Source organism: Urocitellus parryii, chromosome 12, assembly GCF_045843805.1.
Source record: "Urocitellus parryii isolate mUroPar1 chromosome 12, mUroPar1.hap1, whole genome shotgun sequence".
NCBI lineage: Eukaryota > Metazoa > Chordata > Mammalia > Rodentia > Sciuridae > Urocitellus > Urocitellus parryii.
Window position 1 is genome coordinate 30,458,017 of NC_135542.1, and position 17,668 is coordinate 30,475,684.

The 17,668-nt window shown below is 49.3% G+C and overlaps 1 protein-coding gene across 1 annotated transcript in view; it reads right to left on the minus strand.

The window, feature by feature from the left end:
* Window positions 1-268: 268 nt before the first annotated feature.
* The window catches only part of Chmp3 (charged multivesicular body protein 3), a 30,224-nt gene continuing 12,824 nt past the window's right edge, over window positions 269-17,668 (minus strand). Inside the window, exons 3-6 of the mRNA XM_026409474.2 lie at window positions 14,705-14,884; window positions 6,331-6,452; window positions 4,130-4,244; window positions 269-845 (exon numbers count right to left, since the gene is read on the minus strand). Of these exons, the coding sequence (XP_026265259.1) occupies window positions 697-845; window positions 4,130-4,244; window positions 6,331-6,452; window positions 14,705-14,884 (566 nt within the window). The 3' untranslated portion in view covers window positions 269-696. The remainder of the gene's footprint in view (window positions 846-4,129; window positions 4,245-6,330; window positions 6,453-14,704; window positions 14,885-17,668) is intronic.

The window sequence follows — 17,668 nt, forward strand, 5'->3', positions numbered from 1 at the left end:
TCTGCAGGTGACTTGCAGAGGAGAAAAGGGGGGACGCAGAGGAGCAGCACGGCACTCCAGCAGCCTCTTGGTTAAATGCCAGCTGCAGAAGGGCATCTCCCACCCATGTCTGCAGGCTGGGCAGCAGCACCCACCAAGCAGAAGCCCTGTGCGCCTGCTGGGGCACCTGCTCTTCCCAGGCCCACACAGGCGACAGACTGGAGCCTCACCCCCACCCCGAGGGCTCATCCCCCGTGACAATCTACAGTGGGGCCAAGTGTTAAAGCAGAATTTATTAAAATCCATTTACACAGTGCTTCTCTTTCTCTCTCTCTCTCTTTCACACACACACACACACACACACACACACACACACACACACTCTTCTCTCTCACACACACACACTCTCTCTCACAATCACACACACAGAGTACAGAGCCCTCAACATCTGGGCAACCAACTCTGTTCTGAGACTTGCATCATGAGGAAGTGGACCTCAGCCCTCCCCCATAAGACACTTTGGCCCCTCCTTCTGAAGATGGGGTGTCCACTGCACCATCTTCAAGAGCCCAGAGCCTTCGTGGAGTGCAGGGATGCAAGCACAGAACCTTTTCCAAATGTAATGCTCACGACGGCTGGAGTGCAAGAGATGCAAGGACGGGGCTCTCCCGAGTCAGCGCCCGTGGGACCACGGAGAGGCCAGGGCCAGGCAGAGGCCTAGCTGCGGAGGGTGGCCAGCCGGGACTGCATGGCCTCCAGAGCCTCTTCCTCCTCTTCATCCTCCGAGGCCGCTGTGGCTCCCTCAAGCTCAGGCTCAGGCTCAGGCAGGGCATCCGTCACTTTACTGGGTGCTTTGCCCAGGGCCCCTGAAAAGGAAGAACATGAGCAGATGAGCACTCGGGCTCAAGTACTGACCCACTCCTGGACCCACCGGATGAGGACAGATGAGTGCAGGGAACAAATGGCACAACGCCACACAGAACTTCATCTTGACACCAGGAACAATTTTTTTTTTTTTTCAGACAGTGACTTGCCAAGTTGGGAAGTGTGGCTGGGAACTCCTGGGCTCAAGAGATCCTCCTGCCTCAGCCTCCTAAGTGGGTGAGGTCACAGGCATGTGCCACCAGCCCAATCCAAAGTCATGATGACTAAATGGATTCTGATCTTGAGAACCTTAGTTCAGCCAGGCATGGTAGGCTATGCCCATAGCTCCAGTTGCAGGAGGCAGAGCCAGGAGAAGCCTCAGACTCAGAATTGCAGTCTGACTCCATGTCCTGAGACAGAGCCACGGACAGGCCCCAGAGCCCCGAGACCCTAATACTACTGAGTCCTCAGACAGAACCACAGACAGGCCCTGGAACCCTAGACCCTAATAGTACTGAGTGCTCAGACAGAGCCACAGACAGGCCCTGGAGCCCCGAGACCCTAATACTACTGAGTGCTCAGACAGAACCACAGACAGACCTTGGAGCCCCTAGATCTTAATACTATTGAGTCCTCAGACAGAACCACAGACAGGCCCTGGAGCTCCTAGATCCTAAAATTGTAGACTTCTGAAAAAATTTTCTAAATCATCACAGGTTATATATATATATTTTTTTTCTTTAGGGGGGGGGAATAAGTATTCTTTGTATCCACACTTAAATGAAGACACAGAAGCTCCAGGCAGGCCCCGTGTTCTACATCTATAATTCCATCAACTCAGGAGTCTGAGGCTGGAGGATCGCAAAGGTTAAAGGCAGCCTGGCCAGCTTAGCGAAAGCCTGTCTGAAAAAGAACCTGGAATGTAGCTCAATGGTAGCACACCCATTAGTGCAGTCCCTAGTACCTCCAAAGAAAGAAATAAATAAACAATAACAGAAATAAACCCCACCAGTTTTAGTAACAGTAAAACCTAAAAACCCAAAATGCACAAGTCCATACAATATCCTTAAAAAAAAAAAAAAAATTACGAATAAACCTAACCAATAAAAACCATGAACACTAAGAAAGAAGGCAAAGAACTTGGAAGATATGAAGACTGCCCTGTTCAATATCAGGCAGAACCAACACTGCCCAATGGCCACACTACCCAGAGCACCACACAGATCCAAGCAGTCCCTGCCCAAACCTCAATGATGTTCTTCTCAGAATAGAAAAACAGCCCTAAAATTCATTTGGAAAAATGGAAGACAAAGAGTGCCAAAGCAATTCTCAACCACCAGCCTGATGCTGGAGCCACCATACTTGACCTCATATCACACTCCAGAGCCACAGGAACAGGTGCTGCACGGTCCTGGCACAAAACAGCCGGCAGGACCAGGGGACAGAGCAGCAGACAGACACAGTCACCCATCCTTGACGAAGCAGCCAAAAGCATACACTAGAGCAGAGACAGCCTCCTGAACAGGGACAAGTGGTTACCCACGTGTCAGGATGAGACCAGACCCTATCTCCCAATGCCAACTCCTGAGGGACCAGGCACCTCAGAATCAGACCAGGAAGCTAGTGATGCCTAGGAAAAGAACACAGATCAACACTCCAGCTCATCAGCACAGGCAACACATTTCTCAATGAGACCCCTAAAGCTCCAGAAATAATGCCACCATATCTCCAGAGGTGCCAGTCCTGGGTATTTATCCTGAAGAACCAAGGTCACCACACTGCAGTGACACTGGCAGCCCATGTTACAGCAGCACCTTTCATAACCAGCCTCGGCCAGCATCCATCAGCAGATGAATGGATAAAGGAAAACGTGGCCTGTGTACACAGTGGAGTTTTACTTAGTCGTAAAGAAAAATGGAATTGTGTCATTTGCAGGAAATGGATAGAATTTGAGAACATTACATTAAACAAAATAAGCCAAACTCAGAAGGTGGTCCAGGGTCATACATTCTCTCACCCGTGGAAGCTGGAGAGCAAAAAGGGAAAGGGGGAAGGGGTGTCTCATGAGAATGGAGAGAGATCAGTAGAGGAAAGGGACCAGGGCAGGAAGAGGAGAGGGACAGGGCAAGTGCTAGGAAATGACATTGGCCAGACTGTACTGTCGTACTGTGTGCATGTGACAACAAATCCCATCTTTATCTACAACTATACTGCATCAATACAAACATGGAAATAAAACCTCAGAAAATCTAGAAGTAGGGGCTGGGGCTGGGGCTCAATAAGAGAGTACCTGCCTAGCATGTGTGAGGCACTGGGTTCGATTCTCAGAATCAAATATAAATGAATAAAGGTCCATCGACAACCAAAAAATATATTGAAGAAAAAAAAAATCTCCAAGTAAAAGTAAAGTTCAAAAACTCATTAACTGGGGCTGGCTGGGATGTGGCTCAGTGGTAGAGAGCGCTCGTGAGGCACTGGGTTCGATTCTCAGCACCACATAAAAATAAAAGTAAAGGTTATGGTGTCCACCTACAACTAAAAACCAAATATTAAAAAAAAAATCATTAACCATCATCACTTAGCAAATAACTACAATTTATAATCACCCCTCTTCCAGACCTTTCCTATGTGTGTGTTTTTACATTGACCCCCACATGGACTCAATGACACAAATCTAGCGAGTGTCCTGTTCTGCCCACTCTCAGATCCCTTTCTCCCAACCACCACGAGCAAATTCACCTTCAGGGCCATCCAGAGGACAGAGCCTCATGGCCTAGCTCAGTGGAAGTCACCTCAGTGCTCAGGGCTATGTCAGAGTCTCACTGCACGCTTGTCATCTGGTCTAAAGATCCTGACCACACCATGGAGGCCCAAGTGGTCATCCATGCCTCTCTCCAAGTTGCCCTAACCAACTTGGCAAGACCCTGCCTCTAAATAAAAACAAAAGGGGCTGAGGATGTGGCTCAGTGGTTGAATGCCCCTGGGTTCACTCCCTGGTACCATTAAAAAGGAAAAGGAAGTGGAAGTCTGCACCGACTTCCTTCCCAGCAGAGGTATACAAAAGGAACCGCTCCCTCTCACCGTTATGCAAGTTTTACAAATTTAAAAAATTCCTCATTTTAAAAAGGTGATTATATCATGTTTATTTTTTCAAGAACTCAGATATTCTAAAATAAAAAACATAAAAGTAGGGGAGTCACAGCTACAGAATGAAGCCATTTGCTAACTCAGTAACAGGGAGAAGGGCCATCTGAGAGGGCAAGGAAGAAGAATCTCAAGGTCGTACCTGCTGTGATTTCAAAGAGAATCCTGTCAATTTCCATTTCGGCTTCTTCTTCCATTTCTTCTTGGTCATCCATGCTTTCAAAAGTGTCCTCCAGCATCTCTTCTATGATCCCAGCCTGAAGAAATGGAACACGTCACTCCCTGCACTGCCACATCAGCTTCCACCATTCCCCTGATGCCACCCAGACAAAGCTCCTGTCTCCCCAAGCCCAGGTCACCCTCACCAGGGCTAACACCCTGATGGTGGCCAGGGGAAACACTGGACACAGAGCTCTTCAGAAAGGCCAAGGCCCAAGGGCATGGGCCTCCACCTCAGTGCCAAGGCTGGGACCCTCTTAATGGCCCCCTCGGTGGCCCTCGCAGCTGTCCTCCTGTAGCTTGCCTTCAGTAATGGCACTTGGGAGCAACCTGCTGGGCAGGAGAGGCAAGAGGCGCCCAGTGGCTGTGGGGGGTGGGCAGAGGAGGGGCGATGGGAGGGCTTCTGAGGAGGAGAACCTGAGGGCCCTGCAGCCTCCAGAACATAGCTCTGTGCTCCGGGCCTTGATGCTCCGGCCATGCACCATGCAGAGAATCATATAGGGCGGCCCTGGCTCCTGGGAGCATGACTCTTGCTGACTCTGCTGACACGATCAGATTTAAAGCAGCCCCTCTACACTGCCTGTCTGCTCCCTGACCCCCAGAGGGACTCAATGACACAAATCTAGCGAGTGTCCTGTTCTGCCCACTCTCAGATCCCTTTCTCCCAACCACCACAAGCAAATTCACCTTCAGGGCCACCCAGAGGACAGAGCCTCATGGCCTAGCTCAGTGGAAGTCACCTCGGTGCTCAGGGCTATGTCAAAGTGTCTCACTGCACACCTGTCATCTGGTCCAAAGATCCTATCAGGATCCTGACCACACCATGGAGGCCCAGGTGGTCATCCACGCCTCTCTCCATTCCATCAGCAGACACCCCTCCAATGCTGCCCTACGCCACCAGGCCAGTGCTGGGGACACAGAATGCAATCACGCCCACTGGCCCACGGAGGCTGGTGTGTCCCTGGGGATGCATCATCACATGTGCATTTGATGAACATTTATTATCCACCATACACAAGACTTCTCCCACACTCCTCAGTATCCAGAGACAATTGTGAAAAAGGTCTGCGATTCCAAGGAAGCATTCCTTCAGATCTCGGGGCCACCAGAGTTGAGCCACGCAGGCCTGAAGCTACTCCGAGAACCACCTTGTCCCCAGCTCTAAGTGGGTGATAATTGCTAACCCAGTGCATGCCAATTTAAAGCATGCGTCCTGCTGACTGCATCCCTTCCTACAGGCTCTGCCCAAGAACTCCTCGATGCAGATCACCCTCAGCATTTTCTGTGGCTTTTCTTTCCTATCAATTTTCTTTTCTGGCCCCTCTTGCCCAGACTCCACGCCCTATATATCTTTCCAGGCCACAGAAGCCCCTGCGAGGGAGGAAGAGGACTTTCTTGCGTGAGAACCTGTGGTGAGCTCTCCTAGCTGTCAGGATGCTGGTCTGAAGTGGGAACAAGGGACCCCAGGCCACCCCAGTGACAGGTCAGTGGTGAGGTCCAACGCAGGGCCCCAGCAGCTCAGAGATTCAGTTTCCTGCTGAGGGAACAGGGGTGGCTGGCAGTGCCTCCTCACCCTGGTCCTGTCTGAAGGCCATTAATGAAGGTCCCTGCCAGGTCCAGCTCCTGAGGTGGCAAGTGTGCCTGTGCTTTCTGTTTGGTCCCCTCTCCCCTCTGTTTGGCAAATAGCCATCTACCGGCCATCCCTGTAACTAAAGCTCTGCTGGAACAGCTGTGCCTGTTGGTCTAATGCTGTCCCCAGCTGCCCCCATACTGTAGGCAATCACATGGACACCACCTCGTCACCCTGCACTTCTCAGGAAAGGCTCAGCCATCCAGGCCCCAATGACCCTACCAGCTTCTGGATGCTGCTCTGTGTCCTGCTAAAGTTGGAGCCTGCAAACCTTCTCCTTGAACCCCAGCAGCTGCTCCCCCAGCTCTGGGCATGCTTCTAAGGAGCACCTGGCAACCTGACTCAGCTGCAGCTCAGGTGGCTTCAGCAGTGCCCACAGCTCTCCTCTCAAAGCTACCTGGAGAGCAGCCGCAGTCTCTCTGCTCCCACCTGTCCACCCCAGCCCCTGCCACTTGCCGAAAGGAACTCTCAAGGGGACAGTAGGGTTCAATCACCTTCATCATCTCTTTGGACAGCTCCCTCATGGTCGCCTGGATTTCTGGGATCTTCACAAGACTCTGCATGGCCTTCATGACTTCTGTGCTCTTCTGCAGGGAACCAGCCACTCGCAGGACGGCTGAGAAGGAGACACTCGTCAGGAGGGACAAAGCCCAGTCAGGATCCTTCAATAAAACCAACGGTGGCGACAGCAGGCTGCAGACTTGCCGCTGTGCCCACAGCAGGCGTTACTGAGATGGACCCCCTCCTATGCTACTGGGCCAGGGCTGTGTGCATCACTGAGCACCAAGGCAGTGGGCCCTCCTGGGGAGCGAGCTTTAGGGAGAGAGCCCTACCAAACACGGTGACCGCCACTATGGGGGGAACTGCTCTAAGCTGTGTAGAGGCCACAGACTACGGGGCCTCAGGTGCCCAGGTTGAGTCCATGCACCAGCCCACACAGGCAGCCTCTGCCGCTGGTCCCCAGGTGCGACTAGCAGGACGAGGCACAGCAAGGGTCAGTGTGGGGCTATGTGGTCTCTGATCTGAGATCACACATGTGCCATGGCCCTCTTTAGGAGAAATGGTCATAGCAGGTGACCAGGACTCACTTGACGCTGCCCCTAGCACCTGCCTCCAGGGTCCAGCACTGCACCATGCGTGGCTGCTAGCACCTGCAGCCAGACCCCAGGGAGTGTGTCCACCCCACAGGAGACCTAGCTGGGGTGCCCAGCGCCCCTTGTTCTCACCACACTGGAGTGGGAAAGAGTCTCTAAGGTCAGCGTATTGCAGAGGGAGCGACCAGTGGCTGAGGTAAGCAAGAAATGACACACGCCATGCGGTGACACCAAAAGCCAGACATACCAAAGTCACCACAGGGCAAGAGGGGTGCAGAGCAAGCATGCCCACACAGCTCTGGGCTGCCTGCCCTTTCTGGAGGAGCAAGCACCCATAGAGACTTCGGCCAGCATGGCGCTGCGTCCCCAGAGATCCTGATCTGGAAGCTGGGATTGCAGGGGGGCAAGAGGTGGGGCCCTCCAAGAGCTGGCATCTAGACACTCGGGGTCACAGGCACCGCAGGTGCGTAGCTCACCAGGGGAGCTGGTTACAAAACTAGCCTGGCCCTGGCTCCAGCCTGCTGTCTTACCACGAGATCTCCCACACCTGCCCCTGCCCCTGCCATGCCACCTCCAGGAGGCCCTCCCCAGAAGGCCCTCCCCAGAGCCCAGAAGATGATGCCACCCCATCCTGGGATTCCAGCCACCAGGATGTGGGCTCCTTTCTCCTCTGAGCCTTTGCCTCAGGGTCGGCTCTCACAACAGCAAACAGACTAAGGGCCAGGGAGCCTGGGTTAGGAGGAGTGTGAAGCTCACCCAGAATGGTCACTTCAGAGTTCACTGTGCGGGTTTTGTATGGTACTGGGGACTGAACCCGGGGGTGCTCCACCCCTGAGCTACGTTCTCAGCCCATTTACCTTCTGAGTTGCCCAGACTGACCTCAAACCAACCTGTGATCCTCCTGCTCAGCCGCCCAAGCTAAAGGCACCACACTGCCCCCAGCTCAATCGATTTTATATTGTGAAAAGGTTACACACATTTCTAATTATAAGGAGGGACAAGAAAAGGAAACAGGCCAAACAGTGGGAAAAAATAAAAAATGAACTTAGGAATAAAATATTACAAACAAAAATATAAGAATAAAAAAACTTATTACAGTCATTTATCTTGATAATCAGTCAATGTTGACTGGAAAGAAAAGTTTTAAGAGGCTGAACTAAATGTGTTTTGCACCTGAAATCCAAAAGAAAGGAACTATGGTGTGAATGTATGCTCCCCAAAATTAGGGGCTAGGGGTACAGGTCAGTTGGCAGAGTGCTTGCCTCGCACACACACAAGGCCCTGGGTTCCATCCCCAGCGCACACATGCACATGCACACACACACACACACAAAAAAAAATAAAAAACAAACCCACAAACAAAACAAAAAATTCATGTTGCCAGTGTTACAGGAGTTAAGAGATGTGGCCTTTCTGAGGATAAGAACCTCGGGCTCCTCCTTGGTGAGTATGAATAGGGGGCCCATCTTTCCTGTCTGGGCAGGCATGGCATTCTGGACCTCCATTCTGGACCACTGAGTTGCCCGGCCTCCATCCTGTAACCCTGGCCTACAGCCCGGGAGAAAGGCCCTGTTCCCTGGGGATCACGGGGCATCTGTTACAGAAGCACAAATTAAACAAGTCGGAGGGGACTGGAGTACAACGTATTTTCTGCAAGCAAAAAGGCCAAAAACACTCAAGTGTTTTTGGGGCTGGGTGTGGCTCAGCGGTATAGCACTGGCCTAGCACTTGTGAGGTGCTAGGTTTGACCCTCAGTACCACATGAAAGTAAATAAATAGAGGTCTTGTGTCCAACCAGAACTAACAAAAATAAAAAGAACAAAAAAGGGAAAGCGGCGGCTTGGCAGAGAAAAACCACTTCAAAATCAAGTCACCACTCCAACGGAATGAGAGTCACAGGCCATGAGCTTCAAGAAAATACTTGCAAAAGACCTACCCGAAAAAGTGCTGCATCCAGAATACACAGGGACTCCTGAGACTCAGCACGAGCCACAGCCTGACTGAAAGGGGCCTGAAGGGGCTGGGTGGGCTCAGGGGTCAGCCAGGAGTGCCCGCCTAGCATGTGTGAGGTAGTGGGGTCCACCCTCAGCACCACATGAGGAAATAAAGATACTGTGTCCCTCTACAGCTAAAAATAAAGGGGGGAGGCGAAGACCAGTGGACCACTTCAGTAAGAAGACACGCAGAGGGCAGTGAGTGCGTGAAAGCTGATCAGCACTGTGCTCTTAAGGGGCCATCAACTCAAACCAGGGGCTGCCATACAGGACTGCCGAGAGTGTGGGCAGGGTGAGCCGCTCACTGGCTAGCTCTGGCTCTGAGGAAATGCTGATGGTGATGTCCCACAGCGTCCACACTTGGGACAGCCAGCTCAGTGCAGGCGCAGGCAGGGCAGGCAAAGAGCCCTCCACACAGCTCCGCTGCAGAGCTTCATGGTTCCTGCTGCTTAACATATACCTAATGCAACAAAGAAAGCAAAGGTGCCACCCACCACATTTCATGGACTGTTAGAGTCTGTAAACAAGTCAGGATGGCGCCTGGTATTTTGCCAGGGGGAGTGGTTTGTGAGGTGGCGCCAGCGAGCCATTAAGTGTGGAGATTCCTTATTGGTTGACTGCTGTATCTAGTTTATGTTAATTAAGATAAGCTGTGTGGAATGTATATATACCCCTCCTGTCCTACAATAAACGGCTCCCACTCCTGCTGTATCAATGTACACAAGTTCCTCGTCACCCCCCAGCTATTTTGCCCAGCCAGCCAGGCTGCGGCAATGGACTGCAGGTACCAGCGACTCCAGAGCCGACGCAAAGCCCTCCTCGCAGGCTGCTCTTTACAGGCTGGTATTTCACGTTGCTACGTGTAATACCAGCAACGTCCCAGATGGACCACCAAGCCCTTCATGCCACAGTGGACCCCAAGCCAACAGGCACGGTGGACAGCCGCCAAAACCCTGCACCCAACACTCGAGTACATACATGTACACGCTGGGATGCACATGCCACCAGCAGTGACTGTGTGCTACTATGTTAGCAATTTGCCGGGGACACAGAATGTAATTATTAAGTACTTGCTAAGCGAACAAATCAATCATCACTTTACAAAAAAATAATGACAGAAAGCCCTAGAAAGCACCTGTTAGACTGAAACAAGTTTCTAAAATCTTCAGAAACCAAAGAACTCAAAGTATTGTCTTATATTTAATCCAAATAGCACCAAACTGTACACTGAAAAGTGGATAAAATAGTAAATTTTATGTTAAATGTCTTTTATTGTTGTACTAGCTTTTCTTCACTGACAAAATGCTGAGAATCAACCTCAGGAAGGTTTCACATAGTCACTGGTCCTGCAGCCTTGGGCCTGTGTAGCACGGCACACAGAGGTGGGATCGCTGGGTGGAGGGCGCTTGATTCCAGCCAGCTGTGCCTGGGAGCAACAGCAACCCCAGGAGGCTGCCCACCCTAACACTCCACCACACACACTCTGGGAGTGTCGGTCCCAGAGGTGGAGCAGGTTAGAGGCGCCAGAGATGAAGGCCGAGTGGAGGGCAGGAAGTGGCAATGCCACAGACCGGCAGCAAGAGGGGTGCCGGCACTGATGGACCTACCCTGGATGGCCTCAAGGCCAGTGCCCTGGTTATGCCATAGTGCTCTGATGTGCCACTGAGGGAACAGAACACATGTGCGCATCAGAATGTCCCTTACAACTGTAGGCACTTGAGTCTATGACTTTCTCTAATTAAAAACCTTAACTGTGAAAGATCCGGAGGAAAGAGCACAAAGAACCAAAGCACCGTCAGACCCCAAGCCTGCCAGAGAACCAGTGGGCAGGGAAGGAATTGTAGAAAATAAGAACGATTATTATACTTTGTTATAGTACCAATGACTACAGACGAGAAAATGAACTTTATGGTTTCATCATCAGTAGACAAACTAATAAAGATACTCTGAAAAGAATGTGGACACCAGCCTGAAAGCCATGAGGACAGACTGCTCTGGGCGGGGTTCACGGAAAGCACATGGGAAGCATGCACCAGGCCCTGGGTTCCACCCTCAGCACCACATAAAAATAATAAAAATAAAAGTATTGTGTCCATCTACAATTAAAAAATATTAAAAAAAAAAAAAAAAAAACGGGGGCTGGGGATGTGGCTCAAGTGGTAGCGCGCTCGCCTGGCATGCGTGCGGCCCGGGTTCGATCCTCAGCACCACATACAAACAACGATGTTGTGTCCGCTGAGAACTGAAAAATAAATATTAAAAAATTCTCTCTCTCTCTCTCTAAAAAAAAAAAAAAAAAGAAAACAACAACAACAACAACAAAAAAAAAAACCCGGAATGCCCTCTACCTATCACAGCTCTTATAGGAATTACAGTTAAATAACCAGAAACTAAAGTACTGAAAACAGCTCACTGGTAACAAAGGCCCAGCACAGTGACAGTCACAAACCAGACTGACTGTGTTTTCTGGATTTTGTACGAGGATTCAACTCAGGGACACTGGACCTCGGAGCCACATCCCCAGCCCTGATTTATATTTTATTTAGATACAGGGTCTCATGGAGTTGCTTAGATGCCAGGATGCTATGCAGGCGGGCTGTGACCTCGTGATCTTCCTGCCTCGGCCTCCAGAGCGCTAGGCATGCACCACCACACCCAGCCTGACGGAGGCAGTTACAAATAGAATGAATAGGAGTCTAAGAAAAGATGGAGGGCTGGGCTCCTGGTACAGCGCTTGCCTCATGTGAGAGGGGCACTGGGTTCGCTCCTCAGCACCACATATAAATAAATAAATAAATAAATAAATAAATAAATAGTGTCCATTCACAACTAAAAGATATTTTTAAAAAAGAAAACATGGAATTTTATGACTTTTCACATTTAGGACAGATGAAAGCTCAGAGAGGCGACATCAAAAACATTTAAAGCCTCAAAATCAAAATCCTTTTAAGAGAATTGGATAAATTCTTCCTTGTAACAAGGTTAAAAGAAATTTAAAAATATAGTTAAAAGATTAATTATGAGGTTGGGGCCGTGGCTCAGTCGCAGAGTGCTAGCCTAGCATGTGTGAGGCACTGGGTCCCAGAGCAGGGCAAGGCCCAGGGAGACTGCCAAGCTCAGGGAGGACACCAAGTACACTCACCCCTGGGAAAGTGAGTCCTGGGTCCCAAGGAAATCCATAAACCAAGTGAGGACAGGAGCCAAAAAAACACACCCCCCCCATCAAGAGCTGACAAGCACTGGGCTGAGTGACAGACACCTGAGGACCATCACACTGCTCCCTGTACTCCTGTGAATGCTCAGAATGCACCAGAGAGGAACTGAAACCCCAGGACCATTGTTCTAGCAGCACAGAAGGGCTTGCTGGCACAGCGGGGGAGCCCACCCTCCTGCCACCCAACTGCTCTCCTCAGAGGGGCCTGTGCAAGCCTCTGGTCTGTGTGCCTCTCCAGCCTTCCACCCAAGCCCTTTACCACACATGCACACACACACTCGTCCCCATCCAGGTACTAGGCTCTGCCACCCGACTGGTCCCCAACTGCACCACCACCTTTTTCCTCTGCTGAGTCCACTGATCCGCTCCTCTGAGGAAAAAGGAAACGCTGGCCACGTCCCTGCCAACAGCTTTCCACTGCTGGCTTTAATCATCTTAACTTTATTAATTGGGTAAAAATTCCTGATGCTTATGAATCTGTAAAATTACAAAATTGAAGCAGGAATAAAATTAAACATAAAAAAAATTACATTAATGACATAAGCTTCTCCTGATACTTTGCTAACATTAAAATACCACTTTAAGCAAAAGACCAGGTGAGGGTCAGGTGTATCCCAGGCAGAGCCTAAAACAAGTCTCTCCGTCTTATGGTCAAGGGCCAGGGAGGAAGGGGAGGACCGGGAGTGGAGGCAAGTGTCTTCAAAGCTCCCTCCTCACCCACAAGGAGATCCTAGCAGAGGAATCTGGGAAGGCTGCTGCCAACCCCCATCCCCACCCCATCCCTCAAGAGGAACCCTCCAAAAGGACACATCTGAGCTAGGAATGCAGAACTAATTAGGAGCATTCAGGGTGGCCTGAATCCTTCACAGAGACCCTTTTTAAGGACTGCAACACAGCCATGTGTAGTGGCACAAACCTGTAATCCCAGGGACTTGGAGGCTGAAGCAGGAGGATCACAAGTTCCAGGTCAGCCTCCCATTCAAAGTGACTATCTCAAAATAAAAAACAAAAAAAGGCTGAGTATGGAGCTCAGAGGGACAGGACCCCTGAGTTCAATCCCCAGGATCCAAGAAACAAGGAAGACTGCCACACCCTGCTGTGCCCCAGGACTTGAGTGGCAGCCTGTTTCCCAAGGTCTGCCAGGTAAGGCCTTGTCACAGCACTTGGCCAGGCCTGAGAGGTCACATACAGGTTCTCAGCCATAAGCGGGACTCCTCCTTGAACAATCAGCCTCTAGATAATCAACACAAACAACCAAGTAAGTTACAATTCTAAGATCCATGACTTGGATGACTTGATCATTCCAACTGGTCAACAAGTTAACAAGTGCTCTCGAGCAAAATGTTATTATTATTATTATTTTTTTTTAAAGAGAGAGAGAGAGAGAATTTTAATATTTATTTATTTATTTTTTTGTTATCGGCAGACATAACATCTTTTTTTTTTTTTTTGTATGTGGTGCTGGGGATCGAACCCGGGCCGCATGCATGCCAGGAGAGCGCGCTACCGCTTGAGCCACATCCCCAGCCCAAGCAAAATGTTATTTGTCTTCCATTTTCTAAAATCAAAAACGATGACATAAAAACCTGATAGACATATCTATAAAAAACTCTTCCGCCTCTTTTTACATCACAATATGCTTTGTGTGGTGTGTGCGTATACTGATACCCACATATGAGAACGTGCTGGGGGCAAAACATGGAAAGTGACCATCAACTGCTGCTGCAGAAATAAAAGTACAGTCTTGGTATTAATGTGGAATCTAGCGGTCCTTTGAAAACTGTTAAGCCAGGCAAGGAGAAATTGGTAAAGTAAATTACACAACTTTCTGCTACTCAGAATACTAAAAGACACGTGCTCAACAGCGGCATTTAGCAGAATAACTTGTACTGCTTCACTGAGGTCCTTCAGCGCAGCCGACTCTTCCCTCAGAATGTGGCAGGTGGCAGTGAAGAGCAGGGTGACTCCTGGGTGGCGTGGGTGCCACTACCTGGACTGGTGCACAGCAGTTTTCCCACCTTTGCTTTTACACGTCAGACGCCAATGTCAATGTGGTGACAAAGGCAAAAAGTATCTCAGTTCAACCCCATGGATGGCCCTGAAGGGTCTGGAGGCTCTCAGTTGCCCAAGGATCACATGCTAGAAATCACTTGCTCCAGGTAAAACACATGCCTAGTGAGGGTGACCGTAGAGGTGGGAGCCACGATCAAGAGGTGTGTTCAAGACGGCACTCCCCTGGCAAACGCAGGGACAAGGCACAGACAAGGCTCAGTGCTGCTGCGGAGCCTACAAGCCAGCAGCATGGCTCAAGGGGGAATAAGGAATGGCAGAATTCCTTCATTAAATGACTCTGCCCCAGTGTGCTAACGTGCAGGGTGTTACCAGGAAGAAAGCACCTCAGCTGAATGCTGGCACCAGCAGATGTATTTTCCCATAAACAGGACTGAGCCCAGCACTGCCTCTGCGCTAGAGACATGTTCCTGGGCGAGACTGACAAGGTGCCTGATTACCTGCCAAGGTCACTTAAGAAGTTTGTAAGAGCTAGTGAGAGGGGACGGCGCCTTACCGAGCTGGTTCTTCATTCCCATGAGCACAGAGTTCATGTGAGCTTTGGACGCGTACAGCTTGCTCACGGCCTTCCTGGACCTGACCATCTCCTTGGCCAGGACCACACACACGTCTTTCTGGCCCTTCTTGGCAGCATCTTTCACCGATCGCTTCACTTTCTCCTCTTCTCTTTGGATATCTAAATTTAAAACATGACATCAATATGACATCAAGGGCAAATCAGACTAGTCAGCACTCAAATCTGTTTTAATTGTGATCTAAATATGTCTACCAAAAAGGAAAACATATGAAAGGATACAAATGAAGTTAAAATAATTATTATTGGAGGCATTCATTACTTGTACAAACAGCATTAATATAAAGAGTAAAAAGAAAGCATAATCCTATTATAATTGACAAAATTTCAGAACATTCAATAAATTTTTGTAGTTGTAGGTGGACAGAATGCCTTTATTTATTTTTATGTGGTGCTAAGGAACACATGCTAGGCAAGCACTCTGCCACTGAGCCATAGCCCCCACCGAGGCCAGTCTAGTGTGCATAGGTGCTGTACTAGCAGCCTGAAAAACACTGCAGAGCTTGCTCCAATACAGCCAGCCCTCACAACCAGTGCCGTAGCCTCCTACAGCCGAGAGTGCTCCAGTACAGGGAGGCCCAGCCCTGAGGAGTGCTCACCAGCACCGACCAGGAGTTACAGGTCTGCGCTGTGTGCTGTAGGATCAGTAGGATATCTTTTAAAGCTGTTTTTGTACATAGCATTAGCACAGAAGGGCCAACTTCATATTTGGGGGAGGACTACAGAAGAATGAATAGTTAGAGGGGAGAGAGAAAAGAGAACAGCCCCTATTCTGGGCTCTATTCAGTGAAGCTTCAGAAAGACTTTGAGGAAATGCAAGTTGTCTTGTACGCTGTTCTGGGTGGAAGGGAAGAAGGGAGGTGCGAAGGCCTACACCCTCACCTCACTCAGACCATGTCTTGCAGCCTGGGGTGAACCCCCCTTCACTCTGACTTCCTGGGATTGGTGGTCACACAGTGAAACAGGGCAACAAGCAGGAATCTTGGGGTGGAGCCCCAGCACGCTGGCCGCCACTGGGAACTGCACCTCTGCAGCCATCCGAGCTGCTCAGCTTGGCTGCAGTGCTGCCAAAGCACAAGCTCCCAATGTCACTCTTCCCGATGAGTTCCGGTTTCTCCAGCACCATCTGTGTAAACATTGTCCTTTCCCCACTAAATGGCATCAGCACTTTGTGGAAAACCTCAACTGATATCAGACTCGCAGTCTTACTTCTGGGCTCTCCACTCTATTCCATTTGTCTATTTCTGTCTTTATGGCAGTACTACAGGATTTTCTCTCTGTAGCTTTCTAATGAGTTTTGAATTCAAGAAATGATTCTTCCAATTTTATTCTTCCTGGTTTTTGGAGAGGTTTTATTTGTTATTCGGGGTCTCTTAAGATTCCAGATGAATTTTAAGATGGATTTTTTCTATTTCTACAAACAAAAAGCCACAGGGATTTTTCACAAGGACCGCACTAACTCGGGGAGTACTGACATCTTAGCATTGTCTTCCAATACACATTTCCACTTATTTATGTGGGTACTGTCCACAAAGTTTTGTGCTTTTCACTATATAAGTCTTTCACCTTCTTGGTTAAGTACTTCCTAAGTTTATTCTTTGTCTTATCACTTTAAATGGAATTTTTAAAAATCTCTTTTTCAGAATGTTCACTGTTAGCACAGAGAAAAGCAATTGTGTTGACTTTACATCCTGCTATTTTTCCATATTAGTTCTAACAGATTTCTGTGGCATCTTTAGGGTTTTACACATATATGGTCATATCATCTGCAGGACCATCTCCCTTCTTCCTTTCCAGCTGGATGCCTTTCACTGTTTCTTGCCAGCCTGCTCTGGGTAGCATCCAGTCCCCCTCAGCTGGCAAAGGCAGGCCTCCCTGAAGAGTTTCTGACTTTAGAGGAAATACTTCCAGTGCCTATGGTCTTTGCATACATGACTTTGAAGTACACTTAGGTCATTTCTTTTTTTTTTTTTTTTTAAACCTTTTTTTTTAAATATTTTTTTGAGAGTGAGAGAGGGGAGGGAGGGAGGGGGAGAGAGAGAGAGAGAGATAGAAAATAAATATTAAAAAAAAAAAAATTCTATTTCTCGGCGGACACAACATCTTTGTTGGTATGTGGTGCTGAGGATCGAACCCGGGCCGCACGCATGCCAGGCGAGCGCGCTACCGCTTGAGCCACATCCTCAGCCCGGTCATTTCTTTCTACTCCTACATTGAATGCTTTTGTCCTGCAAGAGTGTTAAGATCTTGCCAAACACTTGTGCATCAACAGAGAGGGCCTGGGCCCGCCTAGGCAAGTGCTCTGCTACCTCTCCCTTTTTTCCCTCTTTGTGGCCCAGCATGCTGGTCCATGTTTGTATGCTCAATCATTCTAAGATAAATCTTACTGGCCATAGTGTGTGATCCTTTTAGTAATATGTTGCTGGATTTGCTTTGCCAGTATGTTGGTGTATTTCCACATCAATGATCACAAGGGATATCCCTTGGTAGTTTTCTTGAGTGTCTTTGCCTGGCTTTGAGTCAAAACAATGCTGGAATATAGATTAAGTTGTCTGCACATTTTTTTTTTTTGTGGGGGGAGGAGGTCGGAGTTCAAGGACTGGTATTAACTTTAAATGTTTGGTAGAATTCACCTGTGAGCCACCAGGTCCAGGGTATGCGTTTTTTTCCAGGCGGCAGGTACCTGGGATTGGACCCAGGGGCACTTGACCACTAAGCCACATCCCCAGCCCTATATTGTATTTTACTTAGAGACAGGGTCTCACTGAGTTGCTTAGCCCCTCACTTTCGCTGAGGCTGGCTTTGAACTCACGATCCTCCTGCCTCAGCCTCCTGGGTCGCTGGGATCACAGGCATGTATCATCTCCCCGGCTTGTTTTTTTTTTG